The sequence below is a fragment of the Silene latifolia genome, chromosome 10, assembly GCF_048544455.1.
Source record: "Silene latifolia isolate original U9 population chromosome 10, ASM4854445v1, whole genome shotgun sequence".
Lineage (NCBI taxonomy): Eukaryota > Viridiplantae > Streptophyta > Magnoliopsida > Caryophyllales > Caryophyllaceae > Silene > Silene latifolia.
In genome coordinates, this window is record NC_133535.1 from 158096646 (window position 1) to 158113632 (window position 16987).

Below are 16987 nucleotides of genomic sequence, written 5' to 3' on the forward strand. Positions count from 1 at the left end.
CTCTCATAATTTTCTCAATGTAAATTTTTATTACATTAAAACTCAAACCGTCTTTTCAAAAACCGAATACATCATATAAAAAAAGTCTAAGCATCATATAAAAAAGATAATATCACTTGAATTATTAAGATAGAAGTAGTATACAAGCATCTCTTTAACCATGCAATGGTTCAAATCACTAATTACAATTTTTGTGTCAATAACTCAACATATAAATGGGAAATTAAAGACCATAATCATATATAATGCCTCAATTAATCACTCAACCATCCTTTAATTAGCCCTAATCTCCCATTAACATCATCATATTATTCTATATATATATATATGATTAATCCTTCACTTCCATGCATCAATTTGGCTACTCGACGTAGAAGTAGATGCATTATCCGGCGTTGAGGCCTCCGCCTTGTTCACTTGATCAATTAAAGAACCCGGCAACAATCCAGACGGAACAGTTAAAGAACTCGATGAATAATTGTTGTTAATAATCTCTTTGGACACATCATTATCTTGACTTAATTGTGATGCAACAAATTTGTCTAACACTCTCCAATCAGTCAATTGATCAAAAACACCTTGATCATCAAATACCATTGATGGTGCATTGTGAGTATTGACATTATTCACCGCGATTTGTTGTGTAGAGTTGCTTGGAATTGCTTGGCTTAAACCATGAAGAATTAGGGCATTATTGTTGTTGATATTGTAATTAGTATTAGTAACTTTTGAGGGTTCTAAAAGAGGTAATTGATGAATAAGGTGATTTTGATGAGGAATTTGGAAATGTAGATTATGAAGATTATTATGATCAATTTCCGACTTTTTTCGAGTATATGTGAGATCATTATTGAGTATATTGTTGTTGGATTGATAGCTTTGTTTCGGTGAGTCCAAATCGGACATTAACGAGGCTTGATCGTCGTACCAATATGGTGATTCATGCTCACTTATTCTTCTCATGGTTGTTGGTTTTTTCTTGAATGCTCTACATACTACCCATCCTTCTTCCTGCAATATTTCGCGTGATTAATTTGATGCTGACGAGTTTTAGACCCAACTCATAAAACCCACATCTCGTGACTTTACCAATAAATTAAGCTAACTGGCATATGCATTTTTGCACGATTAATTAATAATGACATATAATTAACTAGGGCATAATTGATAATTATTATCATCTTAAGTGTTATAATCATTAATAATTCACTTTGCATAGGGCACGCGTGTATAATGTTATGAATGTAACTTAGACTAGCATGAAACACTCTCATTGTATGATAACATGACTAAAAAGTTGAGACTTGAAGTCAATTTCACGTCAAATGCATGAGTAATCAATAAGGATTTCTAGAAAATTATTAAATCGCGGTCTCATTAAAAATACGTTAATTAATTGTGAACCAATGTGGTATATATGATATTTAACACGATAAATTTGGTTTAACATAGTAGCGGACACAAAAATAATTCGATATATGTCAAATTTAACTACGGATTATTTTTTTTAATCAAAAAATAAACTAAAAAAAATAAAAATAAAAATTGTTAAATTTGACATCCAATTTAACTATTCTTTTAGCATGAAAACTTTAATTTATAAAATTATATACCAATCACCTATATACATAATATATTTCATAAATCGGGAAATAATGGAGGAAATTACTAACCTGAGGAGGACCATTTTCGTCGGTTTCAAGTCTATACTCATGCATTATCCAATCGGACTTTTGTCCATTGGGAGCTCGACCTTTGTAGTACACCAAAGTTTTCCTCATGCCAACCAATTCATGCTTGGAGTATATAGCCTTATCTCGACCGGTTGCTTTCCAAAACCCGGCTGCCGTTGCCCTATTTGTTCGAGTTCCGGTTGGATATTTTTTGTCCTTGTGACTGAAGAAGTACCATTCACTTTGATCTTCATCTCCTAACTTGCATATTTCTATACATAACAACATTCATCTATGTGAAAATTTGCACATACACTATATAGTCGATATTTATGATCCTACGAATCTACGATACTTAAAAAACACGAGTATTGATATATCGAATACTACTACTAATACGAAAGTATATTGAGGACAAAACGAACTTATATAATTTGAACTGAATAATGTACGTACCTAGTAGATCCCAAGGCTCAATTTTGTAGAGATCGACCTCTTTAATGATGTCTAAATCGATTCTTCTCCCGTTAATCTTTCGTCTAAGATAGTAATCAACAAGTTCTTCATCGGTTGGATGGAATCGGAAACCAGGAGGTACATGTGTACATGAATTCATGTTCTCCTGGTCCTAAACTCCTGTCATTTATATTTCAAAAAAAACAAAAAACAAATTAGCAAATAATTAAGGCTGGCCAATGTGGTAGCTTATCATATGCAACAACAACAATATTACCCTAATACCTCAATAGTTCCCGCAAATTGCCAACAAACAGCACTGGACCTCTACTAATATGAGGATAATATCGGAAAAAGACACAATTTGTGAATAACAACGACGACAACAACAACAAAGCCTTAGTTACGACAACTACGAGGTCGGCTAAAATATTAATTTTTTTAGGGTTTGTTAATGTTTTATGAATTTAGAAGTGGAACACAATATTATGCAGCAAACATAGGAGTGAAGAACAAAGTGGAAAACGACTCAAAGGTGTAGTGACAAAGAGACAAGATGTCAGGTAATTAAGAGTTATAATTAGTTCTCATGTAGGTAACAATAATGATGAAAATTCACTTTTTCTAGAACAAATAAATTTGATCTTACAGTTATTAGTAAATAAATACTTTTACTATTCTAATATGAACATATATAGCAAATTAGCAACAAGATGACAAACATGCATAATTTACCAGCTTTTGTTCTTAACAATCAATTTCTCAATTTCTATATATTTTTCAAATTAAAACCCTAATAATAACATGCTTCATATCATGATGATCATGATAATAAGTTATTATTATCATGTGATCTTAATCTTTGAAGTCACTCATCCTAAATTCCTAAGAATAATTAGTAACTAATCTTTGAACTTACTCATCCTTTGATTTTTACTTGTTTTCTGGTGTAACGGGAACCACAAGGGCAATATGTTGCTGACGGGATTTGAACCCAGGTTATGGACATACTCATCCCTTGATTTTTACTTGTTATGTGAAGCTTTTCATTCATCTAGCACTTAAGGGAATGAAGATAAATCCTAGATAGATCCATAATAACCATATTCTTACTATCAATTCTAAACACAAAAATTTGACCCCCAAATGACCTAATAAGATTTACTAATCAAAATCACCAACCATATGAAACAATTCATTAATAAATCAAAAAATGATCAAAACTAACATAAGCACACAAACACTTATACGAGTCGTCCTCGTGTAATATACGGCTCATAAAACATCAATTTTGGCACTTGAAATTCCACTAAACCGACCGATATAGCACATAGTAATATCGTCTCATCAATAATTCAATAATAAATCAAAACATGATCAAATAAAACCAACATAAATACACAAACATAATAGATTAAACTCTTCTAATTATCACAAATCATATTCATAAATTCATGAACCCTAATTGTAAGATCTTGATGCAAATTAGCAAATAATACAGTATAATTAATTTGTTCATACTAATTAATCATCTTTTTAATAGGGTTTGAAGCAAAAACAAAAAATTACAAAAAGAGAGAATCAAAGAACATACCTAAATGAGCTTAGGTCTTGTGTGAGAATGTGATGATCCAAAGATCTTAAGCTGAAACAATAGTACTTGCTTTCTTACAATATATTCTTCCACTTTATACTTTTGTGTAAAACTAAAATGACAAAAAATAAAGACAACTTTCCCAAAACCTAAAAGCTTAAAGAAGAACAATCTCAAAAAGCAAAGGACAAAACAAGTAGAAAGAACATTCTTATTCTTCCTTGGAAATTGTGTGTAACAAAATCATTCTCAATGAACAAACACCAAGAACAACAATCCCAATTTAACCTAAGAAAATATAAGGATTCAGTAACTATTGTGTAAGACGGTTTTACACTGTGATCGAGATGATTCGGGGGAAAATGTGTTGAGTTTTTATTATTATTATTTGTTTATAAAAGTGTATGATGTTGGGTGTACCATACATGGATGGTGGTGACTTGAAGAAAGGAGAATGTTTTTGTGTGTTCTTTTGTGTTATTGTTACTGTTAGAGAGAGTGTGTAAGAGAAACGGAGGAGAGTGTGGGATGTAACGGGACGGAATAATGACACTACTTATTAACATGTTATGATGCCTTTTTGCCCTTTGGGTTAAGTGTTTGGTGGATTTGTATGTGTGCCCTTAATTTAATGGGTTAGTAGTGTAAAAAAAATAAGTTAAATAGAGCTTGTATGATTGAGTAGTGGACCTAATCTTGTTAAATCATGTAATGGGCCTGAGCCGCACCCAAATGGAGGAGAGAAAGTCCGCTTTATAAGGTCTAGGAGGTTCCACTCTAAAACCAATTGATAATAGAGGGAGTAGCTCATTGCCTTATAAAGTGGTAACTCCTCTCCTCTTATATCAATGTGGGACACTCACATGTGGGAATATATGGGTGATTTTCTTCAAATCTAAATAGCTTGATAGCTTGATTCGAGATTTTGATTGATCTGATCTTATTCAACTCATCTTTCATTAAGATATTTTTTATTTCACGACTTTTATTAATAATGATGTAACTTAAACCATCAAGATCATAGTAGCTTGATTCAAACTTATCTAATTGATCTGAGCAAAACTACTAACCTGAAAAAATACCTGACTCGATCGAACTAACCCAGGCAGCTTGAGATATATAACCGATAACAACATAACTCTAAAACTCCCCCAAATGTGTAATGTCTACGTTACCTTAAATGTTTTATTCGACACTGAAATGACCTAAACCCAGTCATGAATAACTCTTTCACTATTGAAAACTATGTATCTACTTCCTAAAATCTTATTGTAAGTCTATAAATCTATAATAGAGTTGTATATGGAATAAAAATTTGGCCAACCGGTTCAAACTTATTTTCTAGTTATTATATTATCTCGTTCGATTGTCTATATTACTTCTTACATACTTTTAATCAAAGTCTAACATTTCTATCTTTCATATCTCGATAAATATATGAGTAAATGTTATAAATGTCTAATGTTATAAATTTGTGCTCTAATCATGTTGATTATGTTATAAATTTATTCTCTATCCACAACGCAATGAAATAATTTCAGTTTAACTAAAAGCTAAATCGGTACTCAAAATAAGAAGGTACACCAATTAATTAAGAAACGGGGTTGCATTTTATTAGCAAATGTGATCACATAATTTCATCTTTTTTACACAAATTCATTCAAGAAATCAAGCGTATATATGCGTGCATAAATATCGAACGTGTAATGGCGCCCCACTTAAGTCACTATCGAGTATTGATCTTATATGACCCTACGCCTGATTCCCCTCCGCTAAATTGTCTTAACTCTAATCATGTTGATTATGTCGACCCCCATTTATAAGGATTAAAGATTGTGTTTATGACTTTATTCTCTAGTGATTTAATAGCATTCAATTTTGTTATTACCCTTTGTCATTACCTTCATAATTGCTATGTAAATCCCTACTCACAACGAGTAGGTCTCCTGAGAGACGGTCTCTTAATAAGCTTTATTAAGAGACCATTGTACAATTTTAAGAAAAAAATTGTACTAAAGATAATAAAATAGGTACAAATCATGATTAATGATAAAATGGGTACATTTATTATGTAAATAGGTACGAAATTACTATGTCACGATCAACAATTAAAAGGGTACGAAATACAAATAAAAGGGTACGAAAGACTGGTCTCTCAATAACTTAGTGAGAGACCGTCTCTCCCAAATTTTAGTGAATCACGACTCGCATTTGATCACTTCTAGCGGGTTTGTTTGCACCTTCATTTACGGATTTGAATCGAATAGAATCACATGATGGCAAACGTCTCCCTCATTAAATCGATGATGCATAGTTGGTCGTCCTTGTTATGTACAAATCAACACTTAGGCTCTGTTTGACAAGATAAATAAGCTCTAACTTATTTAAGTAAGTTAGCTTATTTGATTAAAATTTCAGGTAGCTTACTTTTCTGTAGGTGTTTGACAAGTACTCCATATCTTATTCCGTAAATAAGCTAGCTGAAATGAAAAGTTACTTATTAATTAGGGTAGCATGTGAGAAATAAGTTAGTTTATTTTATCTCATTTTTCATTCATATCTCTTCAATTTACGTCTTTTTATAGTATTTTACTAATCACAGTTACGTTTTCAGCTAGTTGACAAGCAATTTTAATATAATCAGCTCATAATCTTTAGCTAGCGCTTCCGCTAGTTTTGTTAAAGAAGGTTCTTACTGCTTATAAACCACCCTAATTGATACAATTTTATACTTTATGAGACGATTCTATGCATAAGAGTACGGTACACCATTTAAGGTTTTTTCTTCATTTGATTATAAGCTTGGTTGTCATGGTAAGAAAAAAAAAAGTAGATTTTTTGAGAGACGGTCTTTCAATAAGTTTATTGAGAGATAATATTATAATTTTAAGAAAAAGTGATAATAAAGATAATAGAATAGGTACAAATCCTTATTAAAGATAAAATGAGTACATTTATTATGTAAATGGACAAGAAATCACTATGGCACGATCAACAACAAAAGAGTCACGAAATACAAACAATAGGGTACGCAAAACTGATCTCTCAATAACTTTTGAAAAACCGTCTCTCCAAAGTTTTATTGAAAAATTAAGGTATTTACTTTGTATGATAAGTTCCGTTATCGGACCTGGGCCGCACCCGTATGGATCGGAGGAGAGAGAGTCCGAGTTATAAGTCCAAGGAGGTTCCATCCCAAAACCAATTGACAATGGGTGGAGTAACTCATTGGTTCATATGATAGACAACTCTCCCCTCTTTTTCCAATGTGAGATACTCACATGTGCCTTTATCATGGGTGAGTTGTATCTTGACATCGTAATCAGTACATTTTAAGCATAATAACGAAGATAAAACAAGAATTTAGGAAGGAGAAAAAGGATTACGCATCTGAGGTAGTACCTCAGACCTTGTAGTTTTTGAGCGTATACACATTTTTTCTGAGCATATTACTATTTATAGATATAGTTTTTGAGCAATTTTATATTTTTTTAGTGTAATGTTTTAGTAAATTTGCTCAAAAACTTTGTACTAAAGCAGAACTCAAAAACTTTAAAATAAAACTCAGAAAATAAACAATGAGAGGTAGTACCTCAGATGTATAGTCTATGAACTGATTTAGGAAGGGTTAGAATTTAGTTAGTTGAAACGTGGAAGGTGGTGGTTAAGCACCAACCTTAGAACAATTACAAAAAGAAAAGAATGTAGCAACTTTTACAAGTAAAATATTGATGATAATAAATAGCTAGATCGTCACTAATACGCCACCTCCTTCGACCACTACTACCGACCTTCATCATTATACAGGATTGCTATTCCACTTCATTAAATTATCCAGGTATTATATTTACTCCCTTTCTTCTCATTCTTTTAGTTCTAGATTAGGGTTTTCATATTTTATTAATGAAAGTCATTGTAGCATTTTTTGTGAGTAATGAATCTATGATCATGGCACTAGAAATACAAGTATAATTAATCGATGACCAATTATAATTTAAGACTGTTATATGATACGATCACTTAAAAGGTTGCTTGTATATATAGTCGTACTACATTTTATGATCAAAATGATCATTTTAATGTTCTTGATTATATCCTATTTTACTCAGTCTTTTGTATATTGTGAATTGTGATGTTGCCCAATTATCCAAGACTTCATGTCTACAAATTGTACCTCGTAGTCATAGTAAATAAGAGTAATATAACTTAAGTTTAGATAAGATTATACGAGATGAAACACAAAATTGGGACAGGGAATTTAGAATAGGTTTTTTTAAAAGGGAGACTAGTTAATATAAGTCTTTTAGTACAAGGAATTCAGACTAGTTTTTTTATTTTAAAGGATCCAAACTAGTTAATATAAGTCTTTTAGTATGTACTCCGTATGTTTTTTCACAAGTTCTACAAGAAGTCTTGTATAAAATTGATTTAATATTGTAAACCTATTGTATAAAGAGATTCTTATAAATATTTATGTTTAAGCAAATGACAAGATCAGGTAAAATACTTGTGTAAAATAGTTTTATATAAATATTTATGTTTAAATTAATATATACTTTGTGTTATATACGGAGTTTATTTTAACCCTTCTTCATGAAACACATCTATCTAACCAAATAAACGATACTTAACGTCTTTATAAATAGATTGTGAGTGAAATTGAAAAATTGAGACAACTACTCTTATACTCCGTAATAGAGAATGTTGAATCGATATTAAAAGTACATTTTATACAAACTTCGTTCTATATAAAACGATTTTATACTAAAATTTGTATTCCACCATATCGGCATTTATGTAATAAAGTACAAATAGTACTTCCTCCATCTCGGTCATTTGTTTACCTGTTTCATTTTGGGACGTCTCATTCAGTTTGTTTAAATTTTTATTGTAGAAATGTCTTTGATGAACAATTTGATTCTGGCCTACACACTTAGTTTGATCCAATTATCATTTAATAATTGATCTCATTCTTTTTTTTTAATCTGTGCGTTGAAATCAAGGTAAATAAATGCTCGGGATAGAGGAGGTTTTTGTGTAGGGATGGATTGCAATTAAGATCCTCTCCATTTCTTTCTCTCCATTTCCTCTCACAAACCCATTTAATAATATTTTTCCCTCTACACCCTATTAAATCTTTATTTTTTTCATAAATCGTGAACCGTTCGATATTAACAAGATGCAATCCGGTCCGTTGATAGGAAATGGCCTCTCCATTTCTTTTTAGGAAATGGAGAGGATCTTGACTCGATGGATTGATAGTCATACAACCTTGAAAATTGGAGCGTTACTTGAAAAGTCAAGCCCCGTTACCAATGACATAAAATCCCGTTTCCGTTATAACAGTGTTCCGTAATATGTTGACGGTGTACTTGTCAGTAGTTGATTGGATTTTAGCGTAGAAGGAAGGGGACCCAACCCCTCTTCCCTTGGCGTGGCCTTTAATTTTGTCCCCCTCACATCATTACTATTTCAATAAATCATTTTAAGACGGACATATCCGTCATAAGCTGAAGACGGGTTAAGTAATACCCAAGCTAGTAGATAAGACAAAAGTAGAATGCTTAGGGAGTAGCATTTTGCTTTTGTCTTATCTTCCCACTTGGGTATTACTTGACCCGTCTTCAGCTTGTGACGGATATGTCCGTCTTCAGTGAGAATTTGTGTTACTATTTCAGTTGGTCTTACTTCAAACGGGTCATTTTGATTTAAAGTAATAAAACGAAATTTTGTGATCAGTTTACAGTTAAATGTGATCACTATTGAAAAACAAGTTACCATCAACTTTAACACTGGTTGTACCATTATAGTTACATTTAATCATAAAATGGTAACATATGCCCGTTTGAAGCTTCAGACGAACAGAGACCGTCCAAAACAAGAATTTGCGGTACTATTTTTGCAACTGTACTATCTTGAGTTATTAATTTTATTTATTTGATTTTTTTAAAATTTCTTAAAATATTCATTATAGTGATATGAAATCTAAATTGTTTTCGATTAATTTGAGTCTATTTGCAACTACAAGGTTTTGTAAATTACTTGCTTGTACTAAAAAATTGTTACGGTTTTGACAAATTTCAGTTAAGTTCAGTTGAATTTGTTCCACAAATTTTGGGTTGTGTTTAATTGGGCCCGGCCCAATCATCAAACAAGTTAGCAATAGTACAATACCATAGATTTGACGCTTTGAGATGCTATCATTTATGTAGTCAACCATTATTCTCTCTGTCCCGGTTATTTGTTGTCCTAAACTCCTAATACATTTTGAAATGTCTTAATCAATTGTTTTTTTTTTTTTTAAAATTGCATTTAATGAATAATTTGAACTTCACATCAATTTGGTCAACTTGTCCTCTTATAATTGACCATCTTTCCTTGATTTTTGTACCAAAACCAAAGGATAATAATTGACTGGGATTGAGGGAATATTAAAGTACGGATACCATAATACCCTAGAGTCCTATACCTCGTTTAAAACTATTGTATGATTTACACTTATAAACGGAATTAACGGATTCAAATAATACTATTAGGCAATTTAACGAGTTAAATTTGTATCACAATAGTATTCCATACAAACGCGTTACACACGAATTTGTACTCTAGGAAAGCTAGATAAAACATTAAATTAAAGATGGTTAATAAAAGACGCGGTAATTTTCTTAAGTTTAACCGCGGTTACAATAGCACCATAAACCTCCTTTTGATCATCTTTAACCCCTTCGTTTCTAAGTTGTTCTAAGCAAAACTCCTCGTCCGAAAGTGCACCAAGTACGTACGTTACAACCGCGTCTTTAAAAATCGCAACATCACTTACCTTAACATAAGCATTATATTGTTCTAATGCCTCTTGAATCTCATTCATACCCCTACCAAAATCGGACTTACACCCACTAATTGCATCCCCGTCAACAAACGACACGTTTTGTAATAGCGTTAGTACACGGTCATTCGAGCTTATTGATGCCACAATCCCGGCCTTGCATAAGGCCCTGGGATTGTTTTTTTATTGTTTTCGCGAATGGGGAGATTGTTTTGCAACATAAAGCCGGGAAATGAGTTTTATTGCATTTTTTTGTTATAAGGATGTTTTTTGTTGTACATTTTGATAACGGGGAAGCGAAAGAAATCGAAATGGTTGAAATGATTAGTGATAATGTTAGGATTGATGAAAATGCCATGATTGTGATTAGAAAATGTATTTGATTGTGATTTTTTTGTTATAAGGATGTTATAAGGAACTAATCAATGATTAGAAAATGTATTTGATTGTGATTTTAAGAGTTGATGGACTACGTATTTATAATCAAATTATGGACGGTACTATTGAATAATACGGAGTAATTTAATAAATCGATGATTATTTTTAATTCGTTTGATTTTGAAGCTACATAAGTAACACATGTTGGATCATTAATTTTATAGTTCAATACTTTAGAGTATAATAGCTTGGAAATGTCCCGGAAAATGGATGTTGCGAAATTCAAGAGGTTGTCACTTGCTTTATACGAGTAATAACGGAAAGGATGGGATGCCATATGGCATTTATGACTGGAGAGCTCACTTACGCATATTATATGAACGAATACTTAGATTAAAAACTGTAAGGAAGCATATTAGGCCGTATTAGGCCCGTCTTATGAGATTAGTCCATTTGTATTAGGGTTTTATCTATTCCCTCATTTGCATTGTATTTAAGTGATACATTCACTGCTTAATCAATACAACAATATATCATCCCCTTCTTCTCTATAACTTAACATGGTATCAGGTTCTTGGTTCGATTCGAAACCCTAAAATAATAAAAACGCTTCCGCCTCTTCTCGTCTTCCCCACTTCGTCTCCTTCAAATGACGCAACCAGAAGGTGAGAAGTCCACCTCCATTGATATCATGTCTCCTTTTTATCTCGGTAGTCATGATATCCCTAGCCTCGTCCTTACGGATGTTAAACTCGGACCCGATAATTACGAGGAATGGAGCCGTTCCATGAAGATGTCCCACAAGTCACGCCGAAAATTTGGTTTTTGTGACGGCTCCGTTGATAAGCCGACAGACAAGACTCTCCTCGGCCAATGGGAGGTTATCCATTGCACCGTTGTCCAGTGGATTATGCGCACCATCGATCCCTCGATCAAGCACGGCATCTCATATTTCGAAGATGCTCAGTCTCTCTGGGACGATCTAGCCGAGCGATTCTCCACGGTCGACGGTTCCAAAATTCATGCTCTCAAATCCGATCTCCATGACTGCAAGCAAGCGAAAGGTATGTCCGTGACCACCTATTTTGGTAATTTAAAGGCTTTATGGGATGCCCTAGCAAATCACGAACCCCCTTTCGCTTGTAAATGTGGACGATGTACTTGTGGCATTGCAAAAGACGCCCTTGCACGACAGGACACTGAGCGACTTCATAAGTTCTTGATGGGTCTTGACCGTTCCATCTATAGCACCCTTCGTTCTCAATTATTGTCACTCGAAACCCTTCCCACTCTCAATCGCGCTTTTCAATTAACTTTACAAGAAGAGCGATTACAAGGTGGGACTGCTACTCTCGATGAACCCTCTGATTTGGCTGCATTTTCTGTCCGTTCACCATCGACAGCCGCTCCTACTGATTGGCGGGCTCTTCGTGATCTTGAGCGACAAGAGCGTCGCAAACTCACTTGTGGTTTTTGTACCGGTCCTGGGCATGATATTACGAGTTGTTTTATAAAGACACAAAAATTCCCCGACTGGTGGGGAGACCGCCCTCGGACTGTGGAACAGGTGCGTGCTCGTGCACAAAGTAACACGGGGTCCTCTGCATCGAACTCGGCTCGCGTGAATGCTGCTGTCGCGGGTCCTTCGTCGAGCTCACAGGATCGCCTCTCTGGTATGTTTTCCTCCACTTGGATAATTGATTCGGGGGCCTCTCACCACGTTACAGGCGATATTACATGGCTTACCAACACTTACACCATTTCGGCCTGCCCTATTACCCTTCCCAATGGTAGTCAGGTTTCGGCCACAATTGCAGGGACCGTGTATTTTTCGGAATCGTTAATTCTTACTCATGTTTATTATGTTCCTAGCCTTACGTGCAATCTTTTATCGGTCTCACAATTAGCTGCAGCTACAAATTATGTCTTGAATTTTACTCATAATTCATGTTATATTCAGGACCCTTCATTGAGGACGAGGATTGGAGCCGGTGAATTGCGAGACGGATTGTATTTTTTGCGTGTGGTGGGTCGGCCAGCTGCTGTTCATGCCCTTACTGCTGCAGATTCTTTTGCGCTATGGCACAAGCGCTTGGGTCATCCCTCAAATAAAGTGGTGCATCTACTTCCTCAAGTTAGCCGTTTTAATGTAGTCGATTTTCCGTGTGATGTTTGTCATGAAGCCAAACAAAGTCGTCATCATTTTCATTTAAGTGATAATAAAGCGTCGGATATTTTTACATTAATTCATTGTGATTTATGGGGTCCTTATAGAACTCCGTCCTCCTGTGGGGCAAAGTATTTTTTGACTATTGTCGATGATTATTCCCGAGCTGTGTGGGTTTACCTTTTGTTTGATAAAACGGAAGTCACTGCAACTTTTAAGAATTTTTTGGCTATGGTCCATACACAGTTTTCTAAAACTGTCAAGTTGGTACGTTCTGATAATGGTACTGAATTCAATGCGATGGCCGATTATTTTAGCACAAATGGCATTCTGTTTCAGACCTCTTGTGTAGGTACCCCTCAACAAAATGGGCGTGTGGAGCGGAAACATCGTCACATATTGAATGTTGCTCGCGCACTCCTATTTCAAGCTCATTTGCCAGTCTCTTTTTGGGGTGAGTGTATTTTGACTGCTGCTTACTTAATTAATCGCACTCCGTCACCACTTCTCCAAAATAAAACTCCATATGAGCATCTGTTTAACAAGCCTCCAACTTATGAGAATATCCGAATTTTTGGTTGTCTATGCTTTGTCCACAATCAAAACACTAAAGGCGACAAATTTGCTAAACGTAGCCGGAACTGTATTTTTGTTGGCTATCCATATAATAAGAAGGGTTGGAAGGTTTTTGATCTTGAAACGGGTAAAATTTCGGTTTCTCGTGACGTCTATTTTTATGAGAATACTTTTCCTCATGCTCTTCGAGAAGTACCTGCATTAGACACAAGCGACCAACCCCTTGATATACCAATTTGTGACGATACTCCCTCATCCACCCCTGTCACGGACACTGACCCTACCAGTGAAACACGTGAGGCCGCGACGTCAAATGCCACTGATGAGATTGAGCAATCAGCTACTACGGTCACTAATGCGCAACCTTCGGCTCACGACTTAGACCCTCCTCCTTCTTCGTCATCTGCCGTGGGTACCGACACTACTGCTCTTGGCCGTGGACATCGCATTAAAATTCCTTCGACTCGGCTTCGTGGTTTTCTTACAGGCACCGCAGCTGACCCCACCACACCACCGTCCTCGCCTGAGAGTTCATCGCTCTCTCCGTCCTCCTCCTCAGGTACACCTTATGCCTTATCTAATTATATTAATTGTGCTAAATTTTCCGTTCCACATCGACATTTCCTCGCAGCAATAACGGAAGGTATTGAACCTCCGTCTTTTCGTGTTGCTATTTCTGACCCAAAATGGTGTCAAGCAATGCAAGAGGAAATAACGGCTCTCGAAAATAATGGAACATGGGAGCTCGTTGATTTACCAGCGGATAAAAAAGCACTTGGTTGTAGATGGGTGTACAAAATAAAATATAAGTCTGATGGCTCTCTTGAACGATATAAAGCACGTCTTGTCATTTTTGGGAATCATCAAAAAGAAGGGATTGATTATGGAGAAACCTTTGCTCCTGTGGTAAAGATGGTCACTGTACGAACTCTGCTTGCTGTTGCAGCTGTTCGGAAATGGGAACTGCATCAAATGGACGTCCATAATGCTTTTTTACATGGCGATTTATCCGAGGAAGTTTATATGCACTTACCACCCGGCTTTGCCAAAGGCCACGAGGACAAGGTTTGTCGATTGCGTAAATCCCTATACGGGTTACGTCAGGCCCCGCGATGTTGGTTCGCTAAGCTTGGTCCGGCCCTTCGCGAATATGGTTTCATTCAATCATATTCGGATTATTCTCTGTTTAGTTTGGCCAAAGATCAGGTTTGCATTCATGTTTTAGTTTACGTTGATGATTTGGTTATTGCGGGTAATGACTCGGCTGCAATTCTTGCGTTTAAAGACTATCTCCATCGCTGTTTCCATATGAAAGATTTGGGGAAGCTTAAATATTTTTTGGGAATCGAAGTGGCTCGTAATTCCGAAGGCATTTTTCTAACTCAGCGTAAGTATACTCTCGATATTATTACTGAAGCTGGGTTACTTGGTGCCAAACCAGTCGCTACTCCTCTCGAGCAACACCATCGATTGGGACTTGATGAAAGTGAACCCCTCTCCGACCCTGAGCCGTATCGTCGATTGGTCGGCCGCCTTGTGTATTTAGCAGTTACACGACCTGATCTTGCCTATGTGGTCCACACTCTTTCTCAATTCCTTCAGTCCCCTCGTGCTAATCATATGGCAGCTGCCCTCCGGGTTGTTCGATACTTAAAAGGCAACCCGGGACAAGGGATTCTATTACGTGTAGATACTGATTTCACAGTGACTGGATGGTGCGATTCCGACTACGCTAGTTGTCCTCTAACGCGTAGGTCGGTCTCAGGTTGGATTGTCTTCTTTGGTGGTTCACCTGTCTCGTGGAAGACAAAGAAGCAACATACCGTTTCTCTTTCGTCCTCTGAAGCCGAATACCGTTCCATGGCTAATATCCTTTGCGAATTGAAATGGCTTGTTGGTCTTCTTTCCCATCTTGGTGTTACGGTGCCACTTCCCATGCGGCTGTTTTGCGATAATCAATCTGCCCTTCATATCGCTCATAACCCCGTATATCACGAGCGTACGAAGCACATTGAGGTTGATTGTCACTACATTCGCGACGCTATTACAGATGGACTTGTCCTTGCCTCTCATGTGGACACTCATTCTCAATTAGCAGATATTTTTACTAAAGCCCTTGGTTCGGCGCAATTTAATTCTCTTCTCGGCAAACTGGGCGTTCTTGATCCCCACGCTCCAGTTTGAGGGAGGGTATTAGGCCGTATTAGGCCCGTCTTATGAGATTAGTCCATTTGTATTAGGGTTTTATCTATTCCCTCATTTGCATTGTATTTAAGTGATACATTCACTGCTTAATCAATACAACAATATATCATCCCCTTCTTCTCTATAACTTAACAAAGCATCCTTGATACACAAACTAATTGTGAAAAAAAAAAAAAAAAAAAAAAAAGGACAAGCTCAGATGCGCACAATGCTTCCTCTCAAAGAATCAGAGAGTAGTGGCGGACCCCAAGGTGCCACATTTGGCGCAGAATAATCATCACTGCTTGCATAAATGTATCAGCCAGGAATCGAACCACTGGTGCTGATTGCTTAGTTAGCTGAAATAAATTTATTTAACCTCTTACATTATTGTCTATCACTTATATATCGTACATGGCTACATGGACATTCCTACTCGGCAAATTGTCCCATAGCAAGTTTCAAAAGCCAGATGACCTTTAGGGTGGATCCCTGATATGTGACATGGATTTCGCGACGTCGTAAAATAAAATAAGTCAATACATTTTTATTTAATTTTAGTATTGGCCGGGAACTTCAAAATTTATGAGCTTTAGAAAATACACTTTAAGAGCAAACAAATATTTTAATGTTTGACACTAAATTGATTTCAGCAAGGCGGAGCAAATAGGTTATATAGGGGGGTAGCTGCTAACCTAAACATGAAATATTCCGTATTTGGTTTGGAAGACGCATTCTTGCTACCCAAAATGCCGAACAATTAATGATAAGCAACAACAAATTAAAAGAATAATAAAAGGGTGAAATTTCGAAATTATATAACTGTCTTACACAATTGAACGAATTATAGTGCTTTACAAAAAAAAAAATAGAAATTACTTAAACACAATTAAGCTACTCCGATATATGTATGCGATTAACAAGAGTAGAGATAATTTTATTAAGCTTAATACAAGGATTAACAACAACAAATATCCTCTTCTTCAAACTATCTCTAATACGTTGCTTATCAACATTTTTCAAACAACGACCCTCCCAATCAGCAACGGAATCGGTCAAACCCGAAATTTGTAACTTCAAATTAACTAAACTCGATTCACTAATCACCCTTGTATTCATCATTTGAGAACCCA

General features: G+C 35.5%; 1 protein-coding gene and 1 pseudogene across 1 annotated transcript; both read right to left on the reverse strand.

Annotated features, from left to right (window-relative positions):
- Nucleotides 1-98: 98 nt before the first annotated feature.
- On the reverse strand, nt 99-4233 carry LOC141606582 (NAC domain-containing protein 7-like). The gene is made up of 4 exons (XM_074425768.1): nt 3724-4233; nt 2130-2309; nt 1674-1945; nt 99-1011 (listed from the first exon to the last, which is right to left on the reverse strand). Exons 2-4 carry the CDS (start codon nt 2287-2289, stop codon nt 340-342), a joined length of 1104 nt encoding a protein of 367 aa, XP_074281869.1. The 5' UTR covers nt 2290-2309; nt 3724-4233; the 3' UTR covers nt 99-339.
- An 11833-nt stretch (nt 4234-16066) lies between these two features.
- On the reverse strand, nt 16067-16161 carry LOC141609955 (small nucleolar RNA snoR114; annotated as a pseudogene).
- Nucleotides 16162-16987: the final 826 nt, after the last annotated feature.